General features: G+C 38.5%; 1 protein-coding gene across 1 annotated transcript in view; it reads right to left on the bottom strand.

Moving 5' to 3' along the window:
• Nucleotides 1-3,005: 3,005 nt before the first annotated feature.
• The window catches only part of LOC121826739 (oxaloacetate tautomerase FAHD1, mitochondrial-like), a 37,674-nt gene continuing 13,871 nt past the window's right edge, over nucleotides 3,006-26,808 (bottom strand). Inside the window, exon 2 of the mRNA XM_076566251.1 lies at nucleotides 3,006-4,072. Coding sequence (XP_076422366.1) covers nucleotides 4,047-4,072 — 26 coding nt within the window. The 3' untranslated portion in view covers nucleotides 3,006-4,046. The remainder of the gene's footprint in view (nucleotides 4,073-26,808) is intronic.

Genomic DNA, 26,808 nt, shown 5'->3' with positions numbered 1-26,808 from the left:
CACACAAAGATGCAACAAAGAAAAAGAACTACAGACCAATCCCCCTCATGAATATTGATGCAAAAATACTCAACAAAATATTGGCAAACCAAATCCAAGAATACATCAAAACAATCATCCATCACGACCAAGTAGGATTCATCACAGGGATGCAAGGATGGTTCAACATACGAAAATCAGTCAATGTAATACACCATATAAACAAACTGAAAGAAAAAAACCACATGATCATCTCCTTAGATGCTGAAAAAGCCTTTGACAAAATCCAACACCCCTTCATGATTAAGGTCTTAAAAAGATCAGGAATACAAGGAACATTTCTAAACATAATAAAAGCAATTTATAGCAAGCCAACAGCAAACATCAAATTAAATGGAGAGAAACTCAAAGCAATTCCATTAAATTCAGGAACAAGACAAGGCTGTCCACTCTCCCCATATTTATTCAATATAGTACTAGAAGTTCTAGCTAGAGCAATAAGACAACAAAAGGAGATCAAAGGGATACAAATTGGCAAGGAAGAAGTCAAACTTTCACTATTTGCAGATGATATGATAGTATACATAAGTGACCCCAAAAACTCTACCAGGGAACTCCTACAGCTGATAAACTCCTTCAGTAAAGTGGCAGGATACAAGATCAACTCAAAAAAATCAGTAGCCCTCCTATACACAAATGATAAAAGGGCTGAGAAAAAAGTCAGAGAAACATCACCCTTTACAATAGCCACAAAAAAAATGTAAAAATACCTTGGGATAAGACTAACTAAACAAGTGAAGGACCTTTTTGATAATAACTTTAAATCTCTAAAGAAAGAAATTGAAGAAGATATCAGAAAATGGAAGGATCGCCCATGCTCATGGATAGGTAGGATTAACATAGTAAAAATGGCAATCTTACCAAAAGCAATCTACAGATTCAATGCAATCCCCATTAAAATCCCAACACAATTCTTCACAGACTTGGAAAGAAAAATACTCAACTTCATATGGAAAAACAAAAGACCCAGGATAGCTAAAAGAATCCTATATGATAAAGCAACCTTTGGAGGCATTACCATCCCTGACCTCAAACTCTACTATAGAGCTATAGTAATAAAAACAGCATGGTACTGGTATAAAAACCGACATACAGACCAATGGAATAGAATTGAAGACCCTGACATTAATCCATGCACATATGAACACCTGGTTTTTGACAAAGGAGCCGAAACTATACAATGGAAAAAAGAAAGTATCTTCAACAAATGGTGCTGGCATAACTGGATGTCAGTATGTAAAAGATTACAAATAGATCCATATCTGTCACCATGCACAAAACTCAAGTCCAAGTGGATCAAAGACCTGAACATAAATCCAGTTACACTAAATTTAATAGAAAAGAAAGTAGGAAGCACTCTTGAACGCATTGGCACCGGAGACCATTTCCTAAATAAAACACCAACAGCACAGACTCTGAGAACGACAATTAATAAATGGGACCTCTCGAAATTGAGAAGCTTTTGCAGGGCAAAAGACACAGTCAATAAAACAAAAAGCCAACAGAATGGGAAAAGATCTTCACCAACCCCACATCTGACAGAGGATTGATCTCCACAGTATATAAAGAACTCAAGAAACTAGACATCAAAATACTGAACAGTCCAATTAAAAAATGGGCTAAAGAGCTAAACAGAGAATTCACAAAACAAGAATCACAAATGGCTGAAAGATATTTAAAGAAATGCTCAACATCCTTAATCATCAGAAAAATGCAAATCAAGACGACTCTGAGATACCACCTTACACCTGTCAGAATAGCTACGATCAAAAACACCAATGACAGTCAATGTTGGAGAGGATGTGGAGCAAAGGGAACACTCCTCCACTGTTGGTGGGAATGTAAACTTGGACAACCTCTGTGGAAATCAGTATGGCAGCTTCTCAGAAAATTAGGAATTGAACTACCTCAAGACCCAGCCATCCCACTCTTGGGCATATACCCAAGGAATGCTGATTCATACCATAAAGATACATGCTCAGCTATGTTCATAGCAGCATTATTTGTAATAGCCAGAAACTGGAAACAACCTAGATGCCCATCAACAGAAAAATGGATGAAAAAAATGTGGTACATATGCACAATGGAGTACTACTCAGCAGAGAAAAACAATGAAAGCATGAAATTTGCAGGCAAATGAATGGAACTAGAAAAAATCATCCTGAGTGAGGTAACCCAAACCCAGAAAGACAGTCATGGTATGTACTCACTCATAAGTGGATTCTAGATATAAAATAAAGAACAATCAGACCACAACCCATAGAACCATGAAGGTTTTATATATATATATAGCATGGAGGTCCCTAGGATGACTGTGGCTTATAATAAATTTTGGTTTTACTCAATTATTGAAAAAAATAGCCAAATGAATGGAAACACATGAACTATGAACCAAAGGCTGAGAGGCCCTCAGCTGGATCAGGCCCTCTGAATAGGTGAGACAGTTGATTGGCTTGATCAGTTTGGGAGGCAACTAGGCAGTGGGACCAAGTCCTGTGCTCATTGCATGAGTTGGCTGTTTGAAACCTGGAGCTTATGCAGGGACACTTGGCTCAGGCTGGGAGGAAGGGACTGGACCTGCCTGGACTGTGTCTACCAGGTTGATCGCAGTCCTCAGGGGAGGATTTGCCCTGGAGGAGGTGTAAATGGGGGGTGTGCTGGGGGTAAGGGGAGGGTGTGGGAGGGGGGAGAACAGGGGACCCATGGCTGATATGTAGAACTGAATGGAATTGTAAAATAAAATAAATTTAATTTAAAAAAAGGAAAAAAAATGTTACTATACAAGAAATTGTTGATGGGAATTTTTCAGCATCTAAACATCAGTTTCTAAACTGAGCCAGGTGAAGACTATCAGTCAAAAAGAGGAAGCCCTGTTACAAGACAAATTCTGTATATACCACCATAGACACACAGTGAACTACAATATTCATGTTGCTGTCATGTTAAGGATCTAACTTCAACCGATATAGTTTTTCAAAACATATTTATTTACGTTTTTTGAGTCTGAGCCTTATTCTGTAGCACAGCCTGGACTGGAACTCAGCTTCCTAATTGCCAGGTTTACACAGATGCATTCCTGTGCTCAGCTATGGCTTCTTGGGGTCTTGCTGTTACTTGTTCTAGCGTATGTCTGTTTATATTTGGTTTCATTCTTTCTCTTCTAATTTTATAAGCATTACTGTATAATAGATGCAGAGCAGAATTAAAACAACAGGTTCTTATAGTTGTTTTCTATATATTTATAATTTCATTTCAGTTTTCCTCGTTGGTTCTCAAAGAGAGAAGGTATGACCTCTGTCAAGTCTTGTCTAGGAGGAAGGAGTGAGCAGCAGTTCAGCTTGTGAAAGGAGCTAACAGAAGTGGTGGTTGTTGCTGCTGCTGCTGCTGCTGCTGCTTTGGTGTAGCTGCTGATATTGTTGTTGTTCCTGCTGTTGTTGTAGCTGTGGTTGTAGCTGTTGTTCTTGTTGTTGTAGCTGCTATTACTGTTGTTGCTGCCTCTGTTGTTGTTGCTGCTGTTGCTCTTCAGGTTCAAGAGTAGGCCCAGACCCACACCTCTTCTTGTTTGTGCCCAGGCCTCTTCAGGGTTGGGGATAGGCCCAGGCCCACATCTCTTTTTTCAGCCTGGGCCTCTTTAAGTTTATAGATAGGTATAGGACCTATCTATACATTTCTTCTTCTTTTGGCTTGGGACTCTTCAGGTTTTAGGGTAGCCCTGGCCCACATCTCTCCTCATTTTGGGCCCAGGCCAAATATAACAATAGGCTTCATTGTTAGGAATCATCTCAGCACCACATTACTTTTTGCAATCCTCTCAGCCTTTCAGGGTCAGGCTCAGGCCCACTCACACTATTTTTTTAAGTGACAAAAGCTTCTTTCAATTGAGCTGCTGGGACATGCCTACATATCTTACCATTGAGGGTCTGGCCATCCTCTGGGTCACACCAGTTTCTTTACAGCTGATGGAGTGGAACACTCTGAGTTCTTGGAGGTCAAAACATATGTTTACATTAGTGTTCATATATGGTCATCATTTCTGAAAAAAAAGAGAAAAAACAAAACAATAAATAGACTTGTGGGTAATTATAGAGGATAATATTGGTGTTCTTTTATGGCATGTCATTGATCTGTCCTCAGGGAAACATGCACAGACACAGACATCTATAGCCCACCATCCAGATGATACAAATTTACATTATACAAATAGAAAGATGAAATATATGGGGAATAAAGAGAGTTAGAAAAGACCTTCTTGTTGCACAGCTCACTGGCCATGTGGTGGAGAGTGCCCATGAACTCATGTGGAATATTTGGTGCTTCTGAGTTGTGAGACCCACAAGAGAGTCCCAACAAGACATCTTGCTGCATTTTCTTCCTGTGGTACCCTCCCATGAAGGAATATCACAGGTAGTTACAATAGACGGTAGTCCTCTATGTGTAGTGGGTAGCCATTCCAGCTTGGATCTGGAAGCTCCAACCCCCATTGAGACTCTGGCAACTGTCACGCCTACGAGGCGGGGCGAGGGGAGGTGCTGGAAACCTGAGAGCTGGATGGGCAAGCGCTCGCTCTGGGCGCGCTCTCTGCGCCTGGACCCTGGATGGTGGAGATTGATTTCCAGAGAACACCGCTGGATTGCTATACGCCTTCCCCAGACCCCCCCGCGACCTATCCATTCCTTCATTTGTAAGTCATCCACTAAATAAATCTTCCTTTTAACTACGTGGAGTGGCCTTTATAATTTTCCCCAATATCTGGCGCCCACGTGGGTCAAATTCCAAAGGTCTGGGCGGCTCCTGCCCTCAGCCTGTTCCCCGGCTGGCGGGTACCTAAACCCGCCTGCAAAGTTCCATATAACCAGTCCATTCTCGAAAAGGGGAGCAGCTAGTCCAGTCTCAGCTCCCTAGCTTAGCCCCGAGACCAGTGAAAAACCGCTGCGAGTGAGGTATCCGCACCCGGCTCCTGGCCATCCCGCCATCTGCCTCCAGCTGCCGCCAGCCAAGGTCGCCAGCAGGCCCTGCTTTGGAGCTGTACCAGCGCCGCCTGCTGGTTGAAAAGCGCTACTACACCCCCCATACCACAGAAAGGTAAGATAAGCAAACCAGCATTTTATTTCAAGTAAAAGTACTTGATAATTTTACATCTTAAAATTGACTAACAAATTTTGAGTAATTCTTGTAATATGGCTGACAACATTACCTCACAAGAATTTAAAAACCTTTTTGCCTGTATGATGAATGACATTCTCCTGGAAATATATGACCTTCCTCAGGCATATTTGGCCTGTACCATTTTGGCATTCATCGTAATAATTCACACAGTGTTCAAACACTGCTTTAATAATAAGAACAAAGATGAGTCATTATTGGGACTGATACAGGCTTTAAAAGATAGCAATGAAGACTTACAGAAAAAGAATCTCTTTCTGGAATCTGCTTTAAAAGATAGCAATAAAGACTTACAGAAAAAGAATCTCTTTCTGGAATCTGCTTTAAAAGATAGCAATGAAGGCTTACAGAAAAGGATTCTCTTTCTGGAATCTGCTTTAAAAGATAGCAATGAAGACTTACAGAAAAAGAATCTCTTTCTGGAATCTGCTTTCAAAGATAGCAATGAAGGCTTACAGAAAAAGATTCTCTTTCTGGAATCTGCTTTAAAAGATAGCAATGAAGGCTTACAGAAAAAGAATCTCTTTCTGGAATCTGCCTTCAAAGATAGCAATGAGGGCTTACAGAAAAAGATTCTCTTCCTGGAATCTGCCTTCAAAGATAGCAAGGAAGGCTTACAGAAAGAGATTCTCTTTTTGGAATCTGCTTTAAAAGATAGCAATGAAGACTTACAGAAAAAGAGTCTCTTTCTGGAATCTGCCTTCAAAGATAGCAGTGAGGGCTTACAGAAAAAGATTCTCTTTCTGGAATCTGCTTTAAGAGATGGCAATGAAGACTTACAGAAGAAGAATCTCTTTCTGGAATCTGCCTTCAAAGATAGCAGTGAGGGCTTACAGAGAAAGATTCTCTTTCTGGAATCTGCTTTAAGAGATGGCAAGGAAGACTTACAGAAGAGATTCTCTGTCTGGAATCTGCTTTCAAAGATAGCAATGAAGGCTTACAGAAAAAGATTCTCTTACTGGAATCTGCTTTAAGAGATAGCAATGAAGACTTACAGAGAAAGAATCTCTTTCTAGAATCTGCTTTCAAAGATAGCAATGAAGGCTTACAGAAAAAGATTCTCTTTCTGGAATCTGCTTTAAAAGATAGTAATGAAGGCTTACAGGAAAAGATTCTTTCTCTAGAATCTGCTAATCAGGATTTACAGAACAGGCTTGTACCCAAAATTGATTTTATTGATAATAAATATGAATATCTAATGGATAGAACACTAACTCTCCAGAGTGAAGTTATGGCTACTCAGACATTGCATAAGGAAGAAAGATTATCATTAATTGATAAGATAAGGTCCATGGAATCATGTGCTTCTGAGGAAAATAAAAATGTCTATGATTCCATGAGAAATCTGGAGTCCCTTGCAAGAGAGGAGGTTCACTCCCTAGAACAGACCCTAGGTGCTCGTTTGCAAGCCCTAGAAGAAACTCTCAGTAAACGTGACAAGGGAACTAATAAGCAGAAGGTCAAGACCATAGAGGTTGTAACATCTCCAAACAGCTCTCATACAATGGCTTATCCTGTTATCGTCCATGAGAAGCCAGCAGATGACACACACCCCGAGCCATATATGACATATACATTACAACCAATTTCAACAAGGGACTTTAAAAATATAAAGGAAGCAGTAGTTACGTATGGGATACATTCCACATACGTAAAACAGATGTTAAATTCATGGTCTACCACACATAGAATCATCCCAGATGACTGGCATCAGTTAATTTCAGCTGTTCTAGAATATAGCCAGCAGCTACAGTGGAAGAGCTGGTTGAGAGAAGAGGCAAAAAATTTAGAACAACAAGGTAAACTCAGAGGTTTTGTGATCTCCCAAGATCAAATACTTGGTGAGGGATGTTTTGCTGACAGGAATGTACAAGCCACTTATGATGAGCATACAATATCCCTATGCCGTACAGCAGCTCTAAATGCTTGGGAAAAAATTCCAGAACCTGGAAAACCAACTGAGGTATACACAAAGATATTTCAGGGACCACATGAATCTTTCACTGATTTTTTACAAAGGCTGAACACAGCTATAACAAAAGCTATATCAGATAAAGAATTAAGAAAAGTATTAACTGAGTCCTTGGCATTCGACAATGCTAATGCAGAATGCAGAAGAATACTTACACCACTAAAGATCAGATCAGCTCCTTTGGAAGAATGGATTCAGTACACTAATGGTGTTCAGTCTCTTAACTACAGTAATGAGGCTTGGATAGGAGAGACAAATCCCAGAGGTGAAAGAAGGCCCCGTGTTACCAAATGTTTTAAGTGTGGTACACCAGGTCATATAAGTAAAAACTGTACGTGGGGTACTCCTAGAAGTAATACTCCTTCTAGGAATAGCCTAAACAGGAGACCCCAACCACCTCCTGGATTATGTAGAAGGTGTGGCAAAGGCCAACATTGGACCAATGAGTGCAGATCAAAAATAGATATATGAGGCAACCCTTTACTGGCGGGAAACGCCTCAGGGGGCCTCTTGCAGGCCCCCAAATCAAATGTAGTACGAACATTCCCAGCCACTGTGGAAGAAATTCCTCTCCAGGACAACTGAATAAACCAATGCCTAATGTAAAAACCGATACTGCAATGGATGATAAAACAGCTTTGATAGATGGATCACAGTTTACAAAGAACACTGTAAAACAAATATTTTGGCAGACTTCCATAAATGAACAAAGACCAAAGCTTAGAATTCGAATTAATGGCCTGGTTCTGGAGGGCCTGGTAGACACAGGTGCAGATGTGACTATAATTACACCAAAATCATGGCATCCGAATTGGCCTCTTCAAGAGGTAGATGTCCAACTGTTAGGGATTGGCACCCTATCTCAGATAAAACAGAGTTCGAGATGGGTTGAATGCATGGGGCCAGAAGGACAGAGAGGAAGGCTGAAGCCATATGTAGCAAATGTAGCAGTAAATCTTTGGGGCCGAGATCTGTTACAACAGTGGAATACCCAGATTAAAATTCCTACACTTTCAGAAAAGGAATACAGACCAATGCATGTTTCTAGGAATAATATCATAACATGCTATAAAAATCAGTCACCAACCATTCAGGCTGTTCACAAACAGAGCACGACTGTTGTTGAACTCTCAGAAGTACCAACTGCCTTACCTTTAAAATGGCTAACTAATAAACCTGTCTGGGTTGGACAATGGCCTTTGACAAAAGAGAAGCTACAAGCTTTAGAACAGCTGGTTCAAGAGCAGTTAAATGCTCAACACATTGAAGAATCTACCAGCCCTTGGAATTCTCCTGTATTTGTTATTAAAAAAAATCTGGTAATTGGAGAATGCTGACAGATCTGAGAGCTATTAATAAAGTAATTCAGCCAATGGGCTCCCTACAGACTGGGATCCCCTTGCCCTCTATGCTACCAAAAGAATGGCCTATAATAGTTATTGACTTAAAAGACTGTTTCTTTACCATACCCTTACAGGAAAATGATAGAGAAAAATTTGCCTTCACAGTACCTAATTATAATAATTCTCAGCCAGTCAAGAGATATCAATGGAAGGTCCTCCCACAGGGAATGTTAAACAGCCCTACTTTGTGTCAATACTTTGTGCAGAAACCATTAGAGATAATTCGTGTAAAGTTTCCACAATCCATAATTTATCACTATATGGATGATATCCTATTAGCTGATCCAAAGTTAGATACATTAGAAAGCATGTTTGAAGAAGTAAAAAAAGTTTTGCCTCACTGGGGACTGCAAATTGCTCCTGAAAAAATACAAAGAGGAGATTCTATTAATTACTTAGGATATAAGATAGAGCTACAAAAAATTAGACCCCAAAAGGTACAACTAAGAAGAGATAGATTGAAGACTCTTAATGATTTTCAAAAGTTATTAGGAAGCATTTCCAACTTACTGGGTATCATGGGAATACCCAAAGATGGACTAAAAAAATTGGCTAATACTCTAGAAGGGGACAAAGAATTAAATAGTCCAAGAGAATTATCAGCCGAAGCTGAGAAGGAATTGGCTCTAGTAGAAAAGACAATTCGAGAAGCACATGTGGATCGTGTGGATCCAGAACTTAAATGCATTCTTGTCATATTCCCCTCCAGACATTCCCCAACAGGTATTTTGATGCAGAGGGAAGATATTATATTGGAATGGATATTCCTACCACGTAAACCAAATAAGAAATTAAAGACTTATATAGAAAAGATCTCTGATTTGATTCAAAAGGGTAAATTAAGACTTCGCCAGTTGACAGGAATGGACCCAGCAGAAATTGTAGTACCATTAACTAATGAGAAAATTTCATCACTATGGAAAGATAATGAATACTGGCAGAGAGCCTGCAGTAACTTTTTGGGAGAGATTAACAACCACTATCCCAAAAGCAAGAGAATAGAATTCATAAAGAAGACTGAATGGGTCCTTCCTCACATTGTACGACAAAAGCCAATTTCTGGAGTCCTCACATTCTATACTGATGCAAATAAATCAGGGAAAGCAGGATATAAATCAGGAGACTTAAGTAAAGTGGTGCAAAGTCCATATAGCTCTGTACAAAAGGCAGAACTGTATGCCATTCTTATGGTACTGATGGACTTCACAGAACCCCTCAATATAGTCACTGACTCTCAATATGCAGAGAGAGTTGTTTTACATATTGAAACTGCTAAATTTATTCCTGATAATACAGAATTAACTTCATTATTCATACAATTGCAGGAAATCATCAGGAAAAGGGAACATCCTATATATATAACACATATCAGATCCCATACAGGTCTGCCAGGACCTTTAGCACAAGGTAATGATGAGATTGATCAGTTACTAATAGGTAATGTGCTAGAAGCATCAGAATATCATAAGAAACACCATATAAATAGCAAAGGTTTGAAGAAGGATTTCTCCATCACTTGGCAACAGGCTAAGGATATTGTGAAAAAAATGTCCTACTTGTTCCATCTATAACCAAACTCCATTACCTGCAGGGAGTAATCCAAAAGGTATACAAAGAAATGAAATTTGGCAGATGGATGTGTTTCATTTTGCAGAATTTGGAAGATTAAAGTATGTACATCATACCATTGACACCTATTCAGGATTTCAATGGGCAACTCCTATGAGTTCTGAAAAGGCTGATTCTGTGATTACACACCTATTAGAAGTTATGGCCATCATGGGAATACCTGTACAAATTAAGACAGACAATGCCCCAGCATATGTCTCCAATAAAATGAGACAGTTCTTTGCTTATTATGATATAAAACATGTTACAGGTATACCACACAATCCCACAGGCCAAGCAGTCATAGAGAGATCCAATCGAACTTTAAAGGATATGCTAAATAAACAGCAACAGGTAACAATGACTCCTAGAAATAGACTGCATAGTGCTTTATTAACCTTGAATTTTCTCAATGCTAATGAGAAAGGAACAACAGCTGCGAAGAGACATTGGACGACAGACAAAACTCCTGAGCTAAACCAATCAGTTTATTTCAAGGATGTGCTTACCTCAGAATGGGAGCCTGGATATGTTCTACGTTGGGGAAGGGGTTTTGCCTTTGTTTCTGCAGGAGAAGAAAAGCTATGGATACCAACAAAATTAATAAAAATCCGATTCGAACAGAAAAAAACCCTTGATAAAGAGAAGTAAAAGATCATCCACCAATGTGACATCTCTACAAGTTGTAAGAAAAATTTAACAATCAAAGGGTGGGGTAGGGTTCTGTTTTTGTCTTTCCAGGATAATGGAAATACCCATCTTCCAAAACTCATAAGGCCTTGGATATCCGGATGTTTACAGCAGAAAGGAAGAATCTATTGGTACCAATCTACACATGGTAAAATCTCACTGTCTAACATCTTTCTCTCTATCAATCTAGAAAAGTTGTGGTTCCAATTCAATTATAGCCAAGCTGGCTTTGGAGATGGAATTGGCTCACTCCTTCTCTAAACCCAAGCATATTGCTAAAAGAAAAGTTTAAGAGATTCTTCAGTCCCATATCAGAAGAGCCCTCTGGTGTGAGACAGAAGGAAACCAATAAAAAGGGACCATTGTCTTCTAAATTCTAATTCTCTCCATGCTTACTCTTGATTTCTCAGAATCCTTTCTTACATGCTATGTCCTCTTTAAATCCAAACCTCCCATTTTTGATAACAAATAAGTTTTTCCAATAGCAATCTCAGAAGTCACCAGAAGGAAGATGGGGCCCCAACAACAACAACTCTACCCAATCCAGAATGATGCCATGGTAATCATCATCATACTACACTTCTTGCCAGAATTTCAGACAATCTTACCCATTACTCTAAAACTTGCTGCAGAACCTACAGTTAGTCTAACTGAGATTTAACTATCTGAGCTTTCTCACAGTACCCAACAGAGATAACATCACCCCCTAAACGGCAGGAAGCAATTCTAAGAAAACGACGCCCCTTCTCCCTTAGGTTTCATAATTCTCAGGGTTATGGATGACGGTTGTAGGGTTGGGGGTGGAAGAAAATATTAACTCAGTATTGTAAAAAAAAAAAGGGGGGGGAAGAAATGGAACGGATAGGTATAAGATATGATGGTAAATCATTGTATATACTAGTAAATAAACTTGGTAAAATAGCAACCTTAGACAATTTGCACTGTAATTTGTACTGTTATAGATTCTTATATGTTGATACAAATGTAAACTATTTTTATACTCCTGTTTAAGATAATTTGTATATTGATACAAATACAGAACTATATTTGTTATAATGTACATATATTTCTACTCTTATTTGAAACATTTTTATATTGATACAAATGTAAATTTATATCTGTCATACTTTATATATGTCATACTTTATATATATTTGGTATATTGATATATATTTAAGATTATTGTCATATTGCATATCACACTATATATTCCTACCTCTGTTATAAGTATCTTGTGTATTGTCACAATTTTGAAGTCATCGTTCTTCTCCATACATTTGCTTATAGACTGTTTACCTTATTTACGTGAAGCCTTAGTCCTTAGGTTATTTCGGTAGATAAGATTTATAGATTTATAGTCACCTATGCCTGTCATCTCTATAGTTACGTTAGTTAGGTTATCCAGATTTACAGATACATAGGTCAGATGGACAGGTAATCTTCAAACACTTCATAGACCTAGAGAATATGGCATTTAAATAACTTAGAATTCTGTTGACGTGAGGCACAATTGCTCCTGGCTGCACCAATTGATCCCGAGACAATGTTGGGCTTCTAAGACATTTCCATTTGGAAGTTTGTCTTTTTGGCACAAAATGGCCTACGGGGCAAAGAACTGCCCTTGCCTTGATGGCTGACAGTACAAATGCAATGCTGTCCTTTCTGGACAAGCGGGACACAAGGAAAGTGACCACTGTACTCTGCCAAGACAGGGTAAGATGGTCTTTCAGAAATCCTGCTTCTGAAAATGGTCTGTCAGATACTCTAGGCCTGTAGCCAATTTGAATGCACCAACAATGCTGAGAAACATTAGGTGACTGTCCAGGCTGCCAGCTGTCTTGGTCTACTCTTGCAAGACTCCCGAAGTTGCTTGCATCCGTCTACCATTTCTCAAGTACCATTATGTTCCTTCTCAGGTCTTTGATGGGATTGAAGACTAGCATTTATAGTTACAACTTAGTATATATAATATCTTAGATAGAACATATTAAGTATTAGATTCAGGTTCTTTAGGATAGGACACCTTTGAATGATCTTTATAACATGCCGTTTACCTATGCTCTATACTTCTCTGGATTTTAGAATGTGTTTCTTGCTTGATATTGTTTGCTTTGGTTGTAGTTACATCTTATCTAGGTCATTATCCCTCATTATTTCTGGACAGTATTTGATAACCATTCCTTTGTATATAGTCTTGTATTAGTTTAGAACCTTCTTATTTAGACAAAAAGGGGGAGATGTAGTGGGTAGCCATTCCAGCTTGGATCTGGAAGCTCCAACCCCCATTGAGACTCTGGCAACTGTCACGCCTATGAGGCGGGGCGAGGGGAGGTGCTGGAAACCTGAGAGCTGGATGGGCAAGCGCTCGCTCTGGGCGCGCTCTCTGCGCCTGGACCCTGGATGGTGGAGATTGATTGTGCAGAGCTCCAGAGAACACCGCTGGATTGCTATACGCCTTCCCCAGACCCCCCCCCCCCCGCGACCTATCCATTCCTTCATTTGTAAGTCATCCACTAAATAAATCTTCCTTTTAACTACGTGGAGTGGCCTTTATAATTTTCCCCAATATCTATGTGTCTTGAGGATGCCTTGCTAAGACATTGAGGACTGTGCAGATCTTCACAAGGATTCTTCCCTTAATTTGTATATGGTGTCTTGTCCCTGTATGTCATGCATGGCCATGCTTTGTGAGGATCTTTTTCTGGTCCTTGAATCATGATTCTTTTGAAGATCACATCTGTTTTGTCCATCAAAAACCCCTCAGACACTGAATTGTGCCTTTAAAACCCCTTTCCAGAAATCCCCTTGCCAACTACATATACTGATGTGAGATCACTTCTTCACCTAAAGAATTTTCTGCAGTTACCTGAAATGCATCCCTGCCCACATTCTCCTTGGTTCAATTCCCTGCCTACTCTGACTCTGCTGCCCTTAGATATAGCACACACCTTTAACCATGACAGTGACTCTCATGTGAGGTCACAGAGGCCAGGCCTCACTGTTGGGAAATCTCAAAGGCTGTCCAGGCTCATGTGTGTATTTTGGGCTAGTACTTATGAGAAGTATCGGAAGGCATCTTTTATGAGCATTTCATGAGAAGAAGCTCAGACCCATGCCTCCTTTCTCTAGGGAACTTTACCCGTGGAAAGAGCAAGTCCAGTGGGGATGAGATATGCATACTCAGTACCCATGTGCAAAGTGTAATTCTTGGTTTATCATTTCTGATGCTCTAGTTATCAGCAAGTTTCTCTCACCATAAAACTTTGGAGTGTTCTATCTCCTGGGCCCTGGGTACCAAACTGATTGATAAATTTGTCCTGCACCCTGTTCCTTCACCACCATTAAACACATCTGGAAGTTGAATTGCCCAGAAAGCAAATAGATGAGTGCTTCCAGAAGCAGACATGTCTCGCTGTCATGAAAAGCCTTAGGTTATTAAACATATTAATATATACATATAGGTATTTGAAGTGTCTGAAGACCATCTATCTAAATATATCTGTGTATGACCTTGAAAACATACCTAACATGACTACTAGTTTGACTATTATATATAACTATTAATCTGTATTTCTTAATTATACATTACATTTTTAAATGAGCTGTTTAAGCACAATACCCCAAATAAGTAGAAATATACATATAGTGTAACAAAATTAACTTTAAATTTGTATTAATAAACTAAAATACAAATCCATATTAATGTAAAATAATGTAAAATATTTACGATTAATAGTTGTTTTTTGGATAAAATAGATTCAATAATCTACCCTTTTATCCTATCATTTCTATATCCCACCCCCTTTTTTTCTTTAGAAAAAGATCTTTGACTCTAACTCCTTTGGTTAGACCAATAATAATTTGCAACCAACCCCCCTAAACAAAGACAAACATCTATAATCCATTTTATGGAAATGTGGGCATAGTTCTCTAGACTACTTCTGTTGATTGGGGGTGCTGGTAATCTTTGGGAACCCTGAGAAAATTCAGCATTATGGTCAAGTCCTGACTGTAGTAGTCTGTGAGGCTGGATCATCTCAGTCAGCAGCTTTGAAGATGTTCTGGATTTTGGATCATCTGGGCAATCCAGTTTTTGTTAGTGTCTGGTTTCTCTGCTCTGAAGATACACAAACTTTTAAAGGTAATATACATATCTGTATTAATACAAGTATAGACTGTGCATTGTACACAAGTCAGCCAAAGATGACTTTTCATTATGTGTTTGAGCACTTAAAATATATGTTACATGTTTTGTGGTTTTTGTAGGTTTATTTTTTATGTCTGTAGCCAGGATTTCAGGGGGTCCTTAATCAAACCTGATTTTTCTTAACCTAGAGTGAATCCATAACCTCTCATTTCCTGTGGAAACAAAAGCATAACCTCTCTCCCAAAGATGTAGCATGAATCTTAAATTGTCTTATTTATAAAATCAAACCTGAGGCCAGTTATTGGGGTGAATGCTGGAAGATCAGAGAAGCAGAACAAGTCACAGCTTCCTCACCTCACCAATTCCTCAGCTTATCCTGTTTCCTCAGACTGGAAGCCTCTGAGTCCTCATCCAAATGGATCTCAGCTGAAATGCTACTCAAAAGCCTAAAAGCTTAACCAGCTAAAAGCTTCTAGTTTCTGGTCCTCACGCCTTATATACCTTTTTGCTTTCTGCCATCACTCCCTGGGATTAAAAACTCACTTTCTGGGATTAAAGGCATGTGTCACCATGCCTGCCTGTTTCCAGTGTGGCCTTGAACTCACAGAGATCCAGACGTATTTCTGCTTCTGGAATGCTAGGATTAAAGGTGTGAGTGTTACCATTTTCTAGCCTCTGTATCTAGTGGCTGTTCTGTTTTCTGACCCCAGATAAGTTTTTTAGGGTGCACAATATTTTGGGGAACACAATACCACCACACAAAGAGACATATCTTTTGACTTAAACTTTGAAATCAAGATAATTTAAAAATATATACATTGGTTTAATCTAGCAGTTTCCATAATACAAGGTCTCTTAGCAGTCAAAAAATTTAAAGACAACACAATAATATACATAATTCACAATAATATACAAAATAATCTCTTATTTTCCATCTTTATGTGGCTTATTTCCTTTATATTACTTTACTCCACTTTTTAAGGACTTTATTATTTCCCATCTATATTTTGAATTTAAGACTGTATATACTTTCTCTTCTCTCTCCCAAGCCTATATATATTTTTAAAACACACTGTAACCTGTTTAGAGGCTTTTTTCCATCTGCATCTCTCCTTACTGTGTATCTATAACCTTTTCTGTCTGTATGAGCAAAAAAAAAAAAAAAAAGAAAAGAAAAGAAAGAAACTGTTGTGTAACTTAGATCATGGTGTTCTGGCGCTGGCTTCTCGCCCTTGGTTCCCTGTGAGTCTAGTCTCATGGTGGAGGTAAGTTGACTGCCAGCTCTGGGAGCTATGTTTACTGTCCCAACTCTGGGAAGTTTCTGGGTCCATACTGCCACCATATAGCATGCAGCCCATTGCTCACAAACACCATTTAAGTGTGTGGCAGCAGGGCCTCTCAAAAGAGCTGCCTGTTTTTGCACTTGTACCAAGCCTGGAAGCCATCCTTAAAGGAGCTGTGCCTCCACTCACTGCCAGCAAACAGAGCTCACCCAAGTAAAAGCAGCTACCAAGAAGCTGTGCTTGATTTTGGTTTTGTGTGTCTAGAATTCTTTTTTAAGCTTTGTCAGGTATTATGTTGACATTTCAGTGCTATGTTGGGCTTCATATGTAGCTGGACATTTCTTTCCCACCTACCACTTCCCAAATAACCAACTCAGAGGCTGAATGTGAATATAAATGCTCAGCAGATAACTCAGGCTTGTTACTAGCTAACTCTTACACTTAAATTAACCCATAATTCTTACTTATGCTTAGTCACCTGGCTTGGTACCTTTTCTCAGTACAGTATTCTCATCTTGCAGGCAACTCTCTGACTCTGCCCTTCCTCTTCCCAGAATTCTCCTAGGCTGGTTCTCTCATTTAATCTCTTCCTGCCCAACTATTGGCCAATCAGCTTTTTATTAGCCAATGAGAGTAATACATATTCATAGTGTACAAAAAGATTGTTCCATAGCAGACTACAATGTAGAAGTGTAAGCCAAATAAAACCCTTTCTTTCCCAACTTGCTCTTTGGTCATGGTGTTTTATCACAGCAATAGAAACTCTAAGACAGATTCATTGATGATAACTGGCTTTTAGGACTAAGGTAGAGCTATGTGCATTAGTATTTGCCTACCATAAGCAAGGACCTGTTTTCAATTTCCAGCACCACAAAAAAGAAAGAAAAAAATCACCCTGGTTTTTAAAGTAAAATAGATTATATTTCTGCACCATAAAAGAAAATATTGTTTGAATTCTTTTTTTCTAGACAGAGTTTCTCTGTATAGACCTGACTATCCTAGAACTTCCTCTGTTGATCAGGCTGGCCTTGAGCTCACAGAGATCCACTGGCCTCTACCTCTGGAGCACTGGGATTAAAGGCGTGTGTCACCACTGACTCCCAGTTTGAAACTTTTTTTTCCAAGACAGGGTTTCTCTGTTTAGTCCTTGCTGTCCTGGAACTCACTTTGTAGATCAGGCTGGCCTTGAACTCAGAGATCCTCTTGCCTCTGCCTCCTAAGTACTGGGACTAAAGGCATGTGCCTCTACCACCTAGCTCGATTTGAAACTTTTAATTGGTATGATTAAACTTGTTTTATAATTTGGCAGAAACAGTTTTGCTTGTCATATCTTATAACAATATGGAGACAGTATTTAAGTTTTTTTTCCAATGCATGACATACCTGACATCCATCCTCAGTCATTTCTTTTCATAAAAAGTAAAGCCCAAGACATTTACTAATTTTAGTCAAACAATGGTTGGCAAAAAATATATAAAGTGTTATTGTGAAAGTCTCTTTACAGATTTTTTTTTATGACTGAATTTTTTTCTTGAGATAAACCTGAGAGTCACACAAAGTTAAACATACAGAGATACTCTTTCTTGTATTTCTATTATTCTTATGTTTGGTCTTTTCATAGTGTCCCAGATTTACTGGATGTTTTCTGTTAGGAATTTTTTAGACTTAACATTTTCTTTGACTGATGATTCTATTTCCTCTAGTTCCTGTTCGCTTACCCATTTTCCATTCCCAGGATTCCTTTGTTTTGTGTTTTTCTTATTGTTTCTATTTCCATTTTCATGTCTTGAACAGTTTCCTTTGTCTGTTTGTTTGTTTTCTTGGCTTTCTTCTAGGTATTTATTGATTTCTTTCAATTTTTTGTTTGTGTTTTCTTCAATTTCTTTAAGGGATTTTTTTTCATAGCCCCTTTAGGGACCTCTATATCCTCATGAAGTAATTTTAAAGTCATTTTCTTGTGCTTCAGCTGTGCTTGGATTGTTCAGTCCTCGCTATTAGAGGGGCTGACCTAGGTCCTCTGCGTATATATTACAGCTGTGTAGCGTGGGCTTCTTGTGGGACTCCTAACAATGGAAAGGAACAGTGGCTGTGTCAGACTTTTTGTTGTTGTTGTTCTGTTTTGTTTTTTCAAGACAGGGTTTCTCTGTGTAGCTTTGGAGCCTGTCCTGGAACTCATTCTGTAGATCAGGCTGGCCTTGAACTCACAGAGATCTGCCTGCCTTTGCATCCCAAGTGCTGGGATTAAAGGCGTGCCATCACCATCTGGCTTTTCTCTTTTACTGGCTTTTGGGACCCTACCCCTCATTCTCGTTTGCCCTGCCCAACCTTAATACATGGGGAAGTGTTTAGTCTTACTGTAACTTGATATGCTATGTTTTGTTAATACTCAATGGAGACCTGGTCTTTCCTGAACAGAAACAGAGCGGGAGTGGATTGGGGGGTGGGAAGAAAGGAGGATGGTAGGGAGAGACTGGGAGGAGAGGAAGGAGGGGAAACTGACTGAGGTGTAAATTAAATAAAAAAATTAATTTATTTAAAAATATAGAGATAGAGCCTGCTGTAATAGTAACTTTCTGTAATCCTAGCAATTGGGAAGTGGAGGCAGAAAGATCATGAATTCAAAGCTGGCTTGTTCTACCTGAGACCCTGTCTTCAAAACAGAAAACTCTCAACCAATACAAACAAAAGAACAGAGAGATCTTTTTTACCCTTTGTCCAATGCACCCTAAAGTTACATTTTGCAAGGTATAATGTTTTTCTTCCATCAGGATAGTGAATTCATCACTCTGATCATCTCATCCAAGTCCCCAGATTTACATGTTGTCATTGTGTATTATATAGTTTTCTATATAATTCTGTGTTCTATGTAGTGTTCTATTGTGTTCTGTATAGTTTTGGCACAGGATGGCTTTGTATATCTAGTTTAATAGTAAAGATACTAACCTCTGAGATTTTAGAACATTTTATAATGTCATTAGACTGTTAAAGATATAATGCTGCTAGAGATCAAATTTGTCTCTGAGGACCATTATCTTTTGAATAGCGTTTGTTTCTTTTCAGTTCCAGCTGTGGCTATATTATAAATGATGCCTCCAACACTTACACAATTTGTAACAAAGATTCTTCTAGACTTAAGTCATTTTTTTCTCAGTTTTGGTGTGCTGGTTGATCTTACTGACCACACTGGGACCCTCCATTCCTGTGGTCTCATAGGAAGTATTGCAGAGGAAACTTTGGGCTGCATGGTAAATAGCAGAAAGGAAGAAATATATACAGATATTTCTAATATTCTTGAATATTCTTCCTTAAAACTATAGATTATCTTGTCGAACATTTGATAGAAACTAATTAATTGATAGAAATCTTAGGAAAAGCCATCTTGGTTTAAACATGAATATTTCTAAATTTTTCTTTTTAAATGTTGTGTTTTATGTGTATTGGATTTTGCCTGCATGTATATTTGTGAATCACATGCCTGCCTGGTGTCCATAGAGGCAAGAAGAAGGCATCTGACCTTCTGGAATTGGAATTAAAGATGGTTGTGAGCTGCCATGTGTGTGTTGGGAACTGATCCTGGGGTCCTCTGCAAGAGCAGCAAGTGCTTTTAATCACTGACCCATCTCTCCAGCCCTAAACATAATGTAGTATTAATGAATATATGATCTATTAAAATTTCAGCTAATTTTGACTATTGTGAGTAATGACAGGCATTCAAAAAAACAGAGGACTAAATATGACATTTTAGGACAGTGTCCTGATATGTAGCTCAGACTGTTTTTTTTTTTTTTAGTGGTTTTTCAAGACAGTTTCAGATCTGGCTGTCCTGAAACTCATGCTGTAGACCTGGCTGGCCTGGAACTCACAGAGATCTGCCTGCCTCTGCCTCCACCCAACTTAAATATGACATTTTATATAGTCAATTATAATGGGTAAAACATATTGGAGTTATTGCTCAGGCATGCACTGGCTGTTCTGGGAATCTGCATTGGCCATATCTCTCCTATCCAGCTGTATAGCCAATTCACATTTTGTCCCAATCCTGCAGCTACAGAACAGCAGCAGATACATGGAAACCAGAACAGATTTGTTAAAAATCAGGTCACAGCTGAGCATAATGGCACATATCTGTAATCCTAGCACTTGTGAGATGGAGGCAAGGAGATCATGAGTTCAAGGCCATCCTTAGGTACACAGTGAGTCTGTAGGATAGATTGGGCTATATGAGATTTTATCCCCCCCCCCTTTTTTTTTTGGTTCTTTGAGACAAGGTTTCTCTGTGTAGCTTTGTGCCTTTCCTGGAACTCGCTCTGGAGACCAGGCTGGCCTCAAACTCACAGAGATCCGCCTGCCTCTGCCTCCCAAGTGCTGGGATTAAAGGCATGTGCCACCACCTCCAGGCTTGACTCAGAATTCTTTTTTTTTTCTTTATTAAGAAATTTTCTACTCACTCCTCATGCTATCCACAGACCTCCCTCCTCCCACCTCCCAGCCCTCTTTCCTAAACTACCCCACATTCCCACATCCCCCAAATCGAGGTCTCCCATGGGAAGTCAGCAGAGCCCAGCTCACTGAGCCTAGGCAGGTCCAAGCCCCTTCCCACTGCACCAAGGCTGTACAAGGTGTCACACCACAGGCACCAGATTCCCAGAAGTCTGCCCATGCACTAGGGACAGATCCCAATTCCCCTGCCTGGGTGTCCCCCAAACAGTTCGAGCCAAACAACCATCTTCCATGTTCAGAGGGCCTAGTCCAGTCCCATGGGGGCTCCACATCCACCAGTACACAGTTCATGGGTTTCCACACTCTGTACATCCTCCCATCATGATCTCGACATCCCTCGCCTGCAGTATCTCTCCTCTCTCTCATCTATTGGATTCCCAGAACTCAGCCTGGTGCCTGCCCGTGGATCTCTGTATCTGCCTCCATCTGTCACTAGACAAAGGCTCTATATGATGACAGCTAGGTTATTTGCTAGGCTGGTCACCAGAGTAGACCGGTCCAGGCACCATCTAGACCACTGCCAGCAGACCAAGGTGGGATCAACCTTGTGGATTCCTAAGAGCCTCCCCAGAACCCTGCTTCTTCCTATTCCCATGATGTCCTCATCTATCATGGTATCTCCCTCCCTGCTCTCCCACTCTGTCCCTGTTCCAGCTTGACCCTCCTATTTCCCAATGTTCTCATCCCCCACTCCTCACCCTCTGGCACCCCCCCCACGCCCAGTCCACTCATGTAGATCTCATCTACTTCTCCTTCTATGGGTCATCCATGTGTCCCTCCTAGGGTCTTTTCCTGTTAGCTAGCCTCTCTGGAGTTGTGGGTTGCAGTCTGGCCATCCCTTCCCTCCCATTTAGTATCCACTTATGAGTCAGTACATACTATGTTTGTCCTTCGACTCAGAATTCTTTGTTGGGAACAATTTTCCTGGCAGAACCCTTGACTAGCTTCAGTGATTCTGGTGATAGTTTTCCATGCTTTATCTTCCCTATCAGAGGAACTGAGCTGTAATGCTGTGAGTAAAATTCCATTTCCAGTGAGCAAGTGTTGTCAAGTGAGTTATCCATGTCTACTTCAGAAACACCTATTTGATCTTTCTTTTTCACCAGATAAATGAGTTTCTTGCAATGACAAGTGAACAGAAAAAAAAGATACCTCCAGAACCCAGAAAAATTACAGAAATATGTCCTGATAAAAGCAATTTAGCTGAAGCACAAGAAAAGGACTTCCAAATAGCAATCATGAATGTGTTCATGAACATAAAGAAGTTACAAACAAATTCCATAATGAAGACAATAAAAACATAAACAGTAGAATGAAATAGTAAAAACAATTTAAGACATGAAAGTAGAATTTAGCAAGGAAATAGAATCACTGAAGTAAAATAAAACAAATAAACTAAAAGCAAAAAACTCAGTATGTAAAACAAAAAACTCAGAGGTAAAAAGTAAAAGTCATGGAAGAGAAAATTCCAGGTCTTGAAGACAAAGTAGAAGAAATGGACACTGCAGTAGAAATAATGTCAGATCCTAAAAAATGTAGACACAAAAGATCCATTAAATCAGGGACACTATGAAAAGAACAAATGTATGAATAATAAGACTAGAAGAAGAAGAATTCCTTATCAAAAGCAGAGAAATATTTCTAACCAAATTATTGAAGAAAAATTTCCCAATCTAAATAAGGAGGTGCCTATCAAGGTACAAGAAGTGTACAGAAGACCAAATAAATGAACAGAAAAGGAATTCCCCACAACACATAATAATCAAAATGCTAAATGTACAGAGCAAAGAAAATCTTAGAAATGTCGATGGAAAACGACTGAGACACATATATAGTCAGGGCCATTAGAATAATATTTGATTTTTCATTGGATACTTTGGAAAATAGAATGGCCTGGACAGATATTTTACAATCCCTGAAAGACTGCAGATACCAACCTAGACTACTATACCCAGCAAAACTATCAATCAAAATCAACAGCGAGAGAAATATGTTTCACAATGAAAACAAATTTAAGCAAATTAGGTTCACCATTCCAGTTCCATGGAAGGTACTAAAAGTAAAATTTGTTTTAGGAGCAGTAATACCAACTATGAAAAAGGAATAAATAATTCAGAATAGTTCATTGGAAGAAGGAGAAGAAACACTATACAAAAATAAACTAATAGCAACTAATAGCCTATGCTCAATAAAAGCTCTAAATATCAATAATCTTAATTACCGAATAAAAAGACATAGACGAGCAGATTGGGTTACAAGGCAGAGACTTTATTAAGGAAACACAGCTTTTCAACAAGGATAAGGGTTTTCTTTGAGTAAAACAATGGAAAAAAGTATTCCGAGTATATGGGACAAAGAAGCAAGCAGGCATGACTATTTTAATATATGGTCAAAACAAACTCAAAATCACTTAGGCTTCCCCTTTGAGAGATAGAAAAAAAGAGAAAATTTATTTCAAATTAAATATAGCAAACCAAAAGTTAGAACATAAGTAAATGAAATTCTATACAGGAAAGCATAATATGTATGATAAATGTATCAATAAAAATGAAAGGACATAAAGTAAAGCACAAGTATGTGAAAAAGATATTCCAAGCAAGTGGCCACAAGAAGTAAACAGCCGTAATAACTATTTTAATATCTGACAAAATAGAGTTCAAATCAAAACTAATAAGAACAGATAGTTAAGGGCATTACATATTCATTAAAGAAACACACCCATCTAGGGGCTGTTACTATCTTAACATTCATGCATCAAATATGAGGGTACCCAATTTCATAAAAGAAACACCATTATAGCTAAAATAACACATTGACACTAAAGCAGTGATAGTGGGTGACTTCAATACCACACTCTCATCAACAGACAGTTCATTCAGGCAAAACCAAAACAGAGAAATGCTGGAGTTAAATCATGTCATAAATCAAATGGATTTAACAGATATTTAAGAATATTCTATACAAATGTTAAAGACTATACTTTCTTTTTAGCAGCTGGTGGAGCTTTCTCCAAATTTGGCCAAATAATAGGAACAGAATAAATCTCAACAGATGTAGAAAAATTGTAATAACTCCCTACATTCTATCATCTATCATCATAACTACCATCTATTAAAGCTAGATAACAGCAATCATAGAAACAGCAGAAAGTGTACAAGGTCATGGAAGCTGAACAACTAACTCATTGCTGAACAAAAATTGAGTAAAGGAGGAAATTAAAAACTTTCTAGAACTGAATAAAAATTAAGCATGACACAGCCATGGTTATGAGACAAAATGTGGTTACCAGAAGCAAGTGCATAGCTCTAAACACCTACATTTTAAAAAAAAGAACCTAGAAAGACCTTATATTAATAACTTAAGGACATACATTAAAGCATCAGTAAAACAATGATAAGTAATACCCAAAAGGCGTAGATGGGAAGAAATAATCAACTTAGTGCTCAAACCAATAGGATAGAAACAAATAGGAAACAATACAAGGGACCAATGACAATAAGAGTTGATTCTATGAGAAAACTCACAAGATTGTCAAACTTAGCTAACTTAATCAAAAGAGAGAAAGGATCTAAATCAATAAAATTAGAGGTTAAAAGATAGACATTATACCTGACAAGCATGGAGTAAATTGAGAGAATCATAATGACATATTTTAAAAATCTATATTCCACTAAAATGTAAAAGAAATGCATGGATTTCTTTATATATATATATATATATATATATATATATATATATATATATATATATATATATGATCTACCAAAGTTAATTAAAGTGAAATAAGAAATTTAAAAAAGATCCATAACCCTTGGTGAAACAGAAGCAGGGATTAAAATCTCCCAACCGAATAAACCAACATATGAATATATAAATCAATAAAGCAAAGCAGCCCAGGCCTAATGGAGCAGCGCAGAATTCCATTCATACATCAAAGACAAACTAACAGAAAAACTCTTCACATTAGTCTACAAAAATATAAACTAAGGGATCATTTCCAAATTCTTTACAAAATCATGCAAAGGCTCACAAAAAAAAAAAAAAAAAAAAAAAACCTGTAGCCAGTAGCTCTTATAAAGACATACAAAAATCAAGAAAATACTTGCAAACCAAATCCAAGAACACATAAAAAATACACTATCATTTGAAAAAAGCCACAGCCTAAGGAACAGGAATGAAATCTTTACCAATTATATGTCTGACAGAAGGTGAGTACCTGGACTATGTAAACATCATGAAAACAAATGGCCCAATTTTAAAAATAAGGTATATAGCTGAATAGAGAGTTATCAGAAGGTAAAACACAAATGACCGAGAAACACTTAAATGCTCAGCGTCCTTAGAAATCATGGAAATGCAAATTAAAACTGCTTTCAGTTTTCGTCTTACCCCAATGGTAAGAATGGCCAACTCAATAACACAAAACAAATGTCAGTACACGCTGACAAGGACATGGGGAAAGAGAAACACTTATTCATTGCTGAGTACAAAGCGGTACAGCCACTATGGAAATCAGTGTGGTGGTTCCTCAGGACACCAAAAATCGATCTACCTCAAGTTCTATCTATATCTCTCTTGGAAATGTACCCAAAGGACTCTACATCTTACTACAGAGACACTTGCTTATTCATATTCACTGCTGCTCTATTCATAATAGCTAAAATTAGAAACATCTTTGATGTCCATCAACAGATCAATTAATAATCAGGGGATCCAATATCCTCTTCTGGCCTCTAAGAGCACCAAACATCAAGTGATGTCCAGACATGTGTGCAGGCAAAACACCCACACACATAAAAAATGTATTTTTTTGTTTTGTTTCTTTTGAGATAGGGTTTCCCTCTGAGCTTGAACCTCAGTATTGACTGGTTTCAAATTCAAGGCTATTCTCCTGTCTCAGTCTTCCAAGTACTGGGATTACAAACATGAACTTTTGTGTGTGTATGGACTAGTGATGGAACCCTATAGTCAAGACTCTACCAGCAAGCCATATACCTAGACCCTAAAAGGCTTTTAAGTTAGACTCAAGAAAGATCTTGGGCAGATATAATTATAGTACACAAAAATATACAATAGAGACCAGAGTCAGGTGCAGTGGCTTATGCCTGTATCTACTTGAGAAAGTAAGGCAGGAAAATGGTACACGAGGCCAGCACATATAATAGCAAATCACAAAACCCTGTCTCAAACAAGCAAAATTATAAATGTAAGAATTATTATTTGACAAATTTGATCAAGTATACCAGGTAGGTGATCTGCGTACCCGGGTGGTAGAGGCAGAAATACCAGAAGTTCCAGTTCATTCTCAATCGTATAGGGAGTTTGATGTCATCCTGGGCTATATGAGAGACTGTCTTAAATCCAAAATAAAACTCTGCCTATAAAGATGAAATATTTTCTATAATTCTCATATTTCAATTAAAAATTGTTGCCACTTAAAGTGATTCCAAGCTGGGGCTGGCAGTATACACTTGTAATTCCAGCAATCATGACATCAAAGTAAGAAGATCATGAGTTTGAAGCCAGCCAGAGCTACAGCAAGACTGTTTCAGAAAAACACAAAACCAAACAGCAACAACAAAATTAGAGTTCTTCCCTTATGGTATTGGTTTTCAACTTTGTGTACAAGGTAGTGTTTAAATCTGGCCCTCTGTCTCTTTTCCTCCTCAGCTGATTTTATCACACAGAGCAAGGGGTGGATTGAAAGTTAGCATACTCTCCTGTAAGCTTGCGGATGCCACCGAAGCAAGCAGGAACCTGGCTGGACAAGGACACACTTAAAACCATGTTTTGTTCTAAAATATGAAAAAGTATAGGAATTTAACTCTTTAAAATGGCATGTTTGAGAATTATGTGTAAAATTACATTTGCCCTAAATGTAGTAAAACTATTTCCTAGGTTGTCACTGTTTCCTTCTGGAGTTGGCTCAGCTGCTTGGGAGACCAATAGCTCTGCCTGTCTCCGCTCACACTGGAAGAAAGTATTTGCTTCTGTGCAGTAATA

Source organism: Peromyscus maniculatus, chromosome 3 (genome assembly GCF_049852395.1).
Source record: "Peromyscus maniculatus bairdii isolate BWxNUB_F1_BW_parent chromosome 3, HU_Pman_BW_mat_3.1, whole genome shotgun sequence".
In the NCBI taxonomy this organism is placed as follows: Eukaryota; Metazoa; Chordata; class Mammalia; order Rodentia; family Cricetidae; genus Peromyscus; species Peromyscus maniculatus.
Note: the sequence above shows the minus strand (reverse complement) of the source record. Positions and strands in the feature narration are given on the sequence as shown.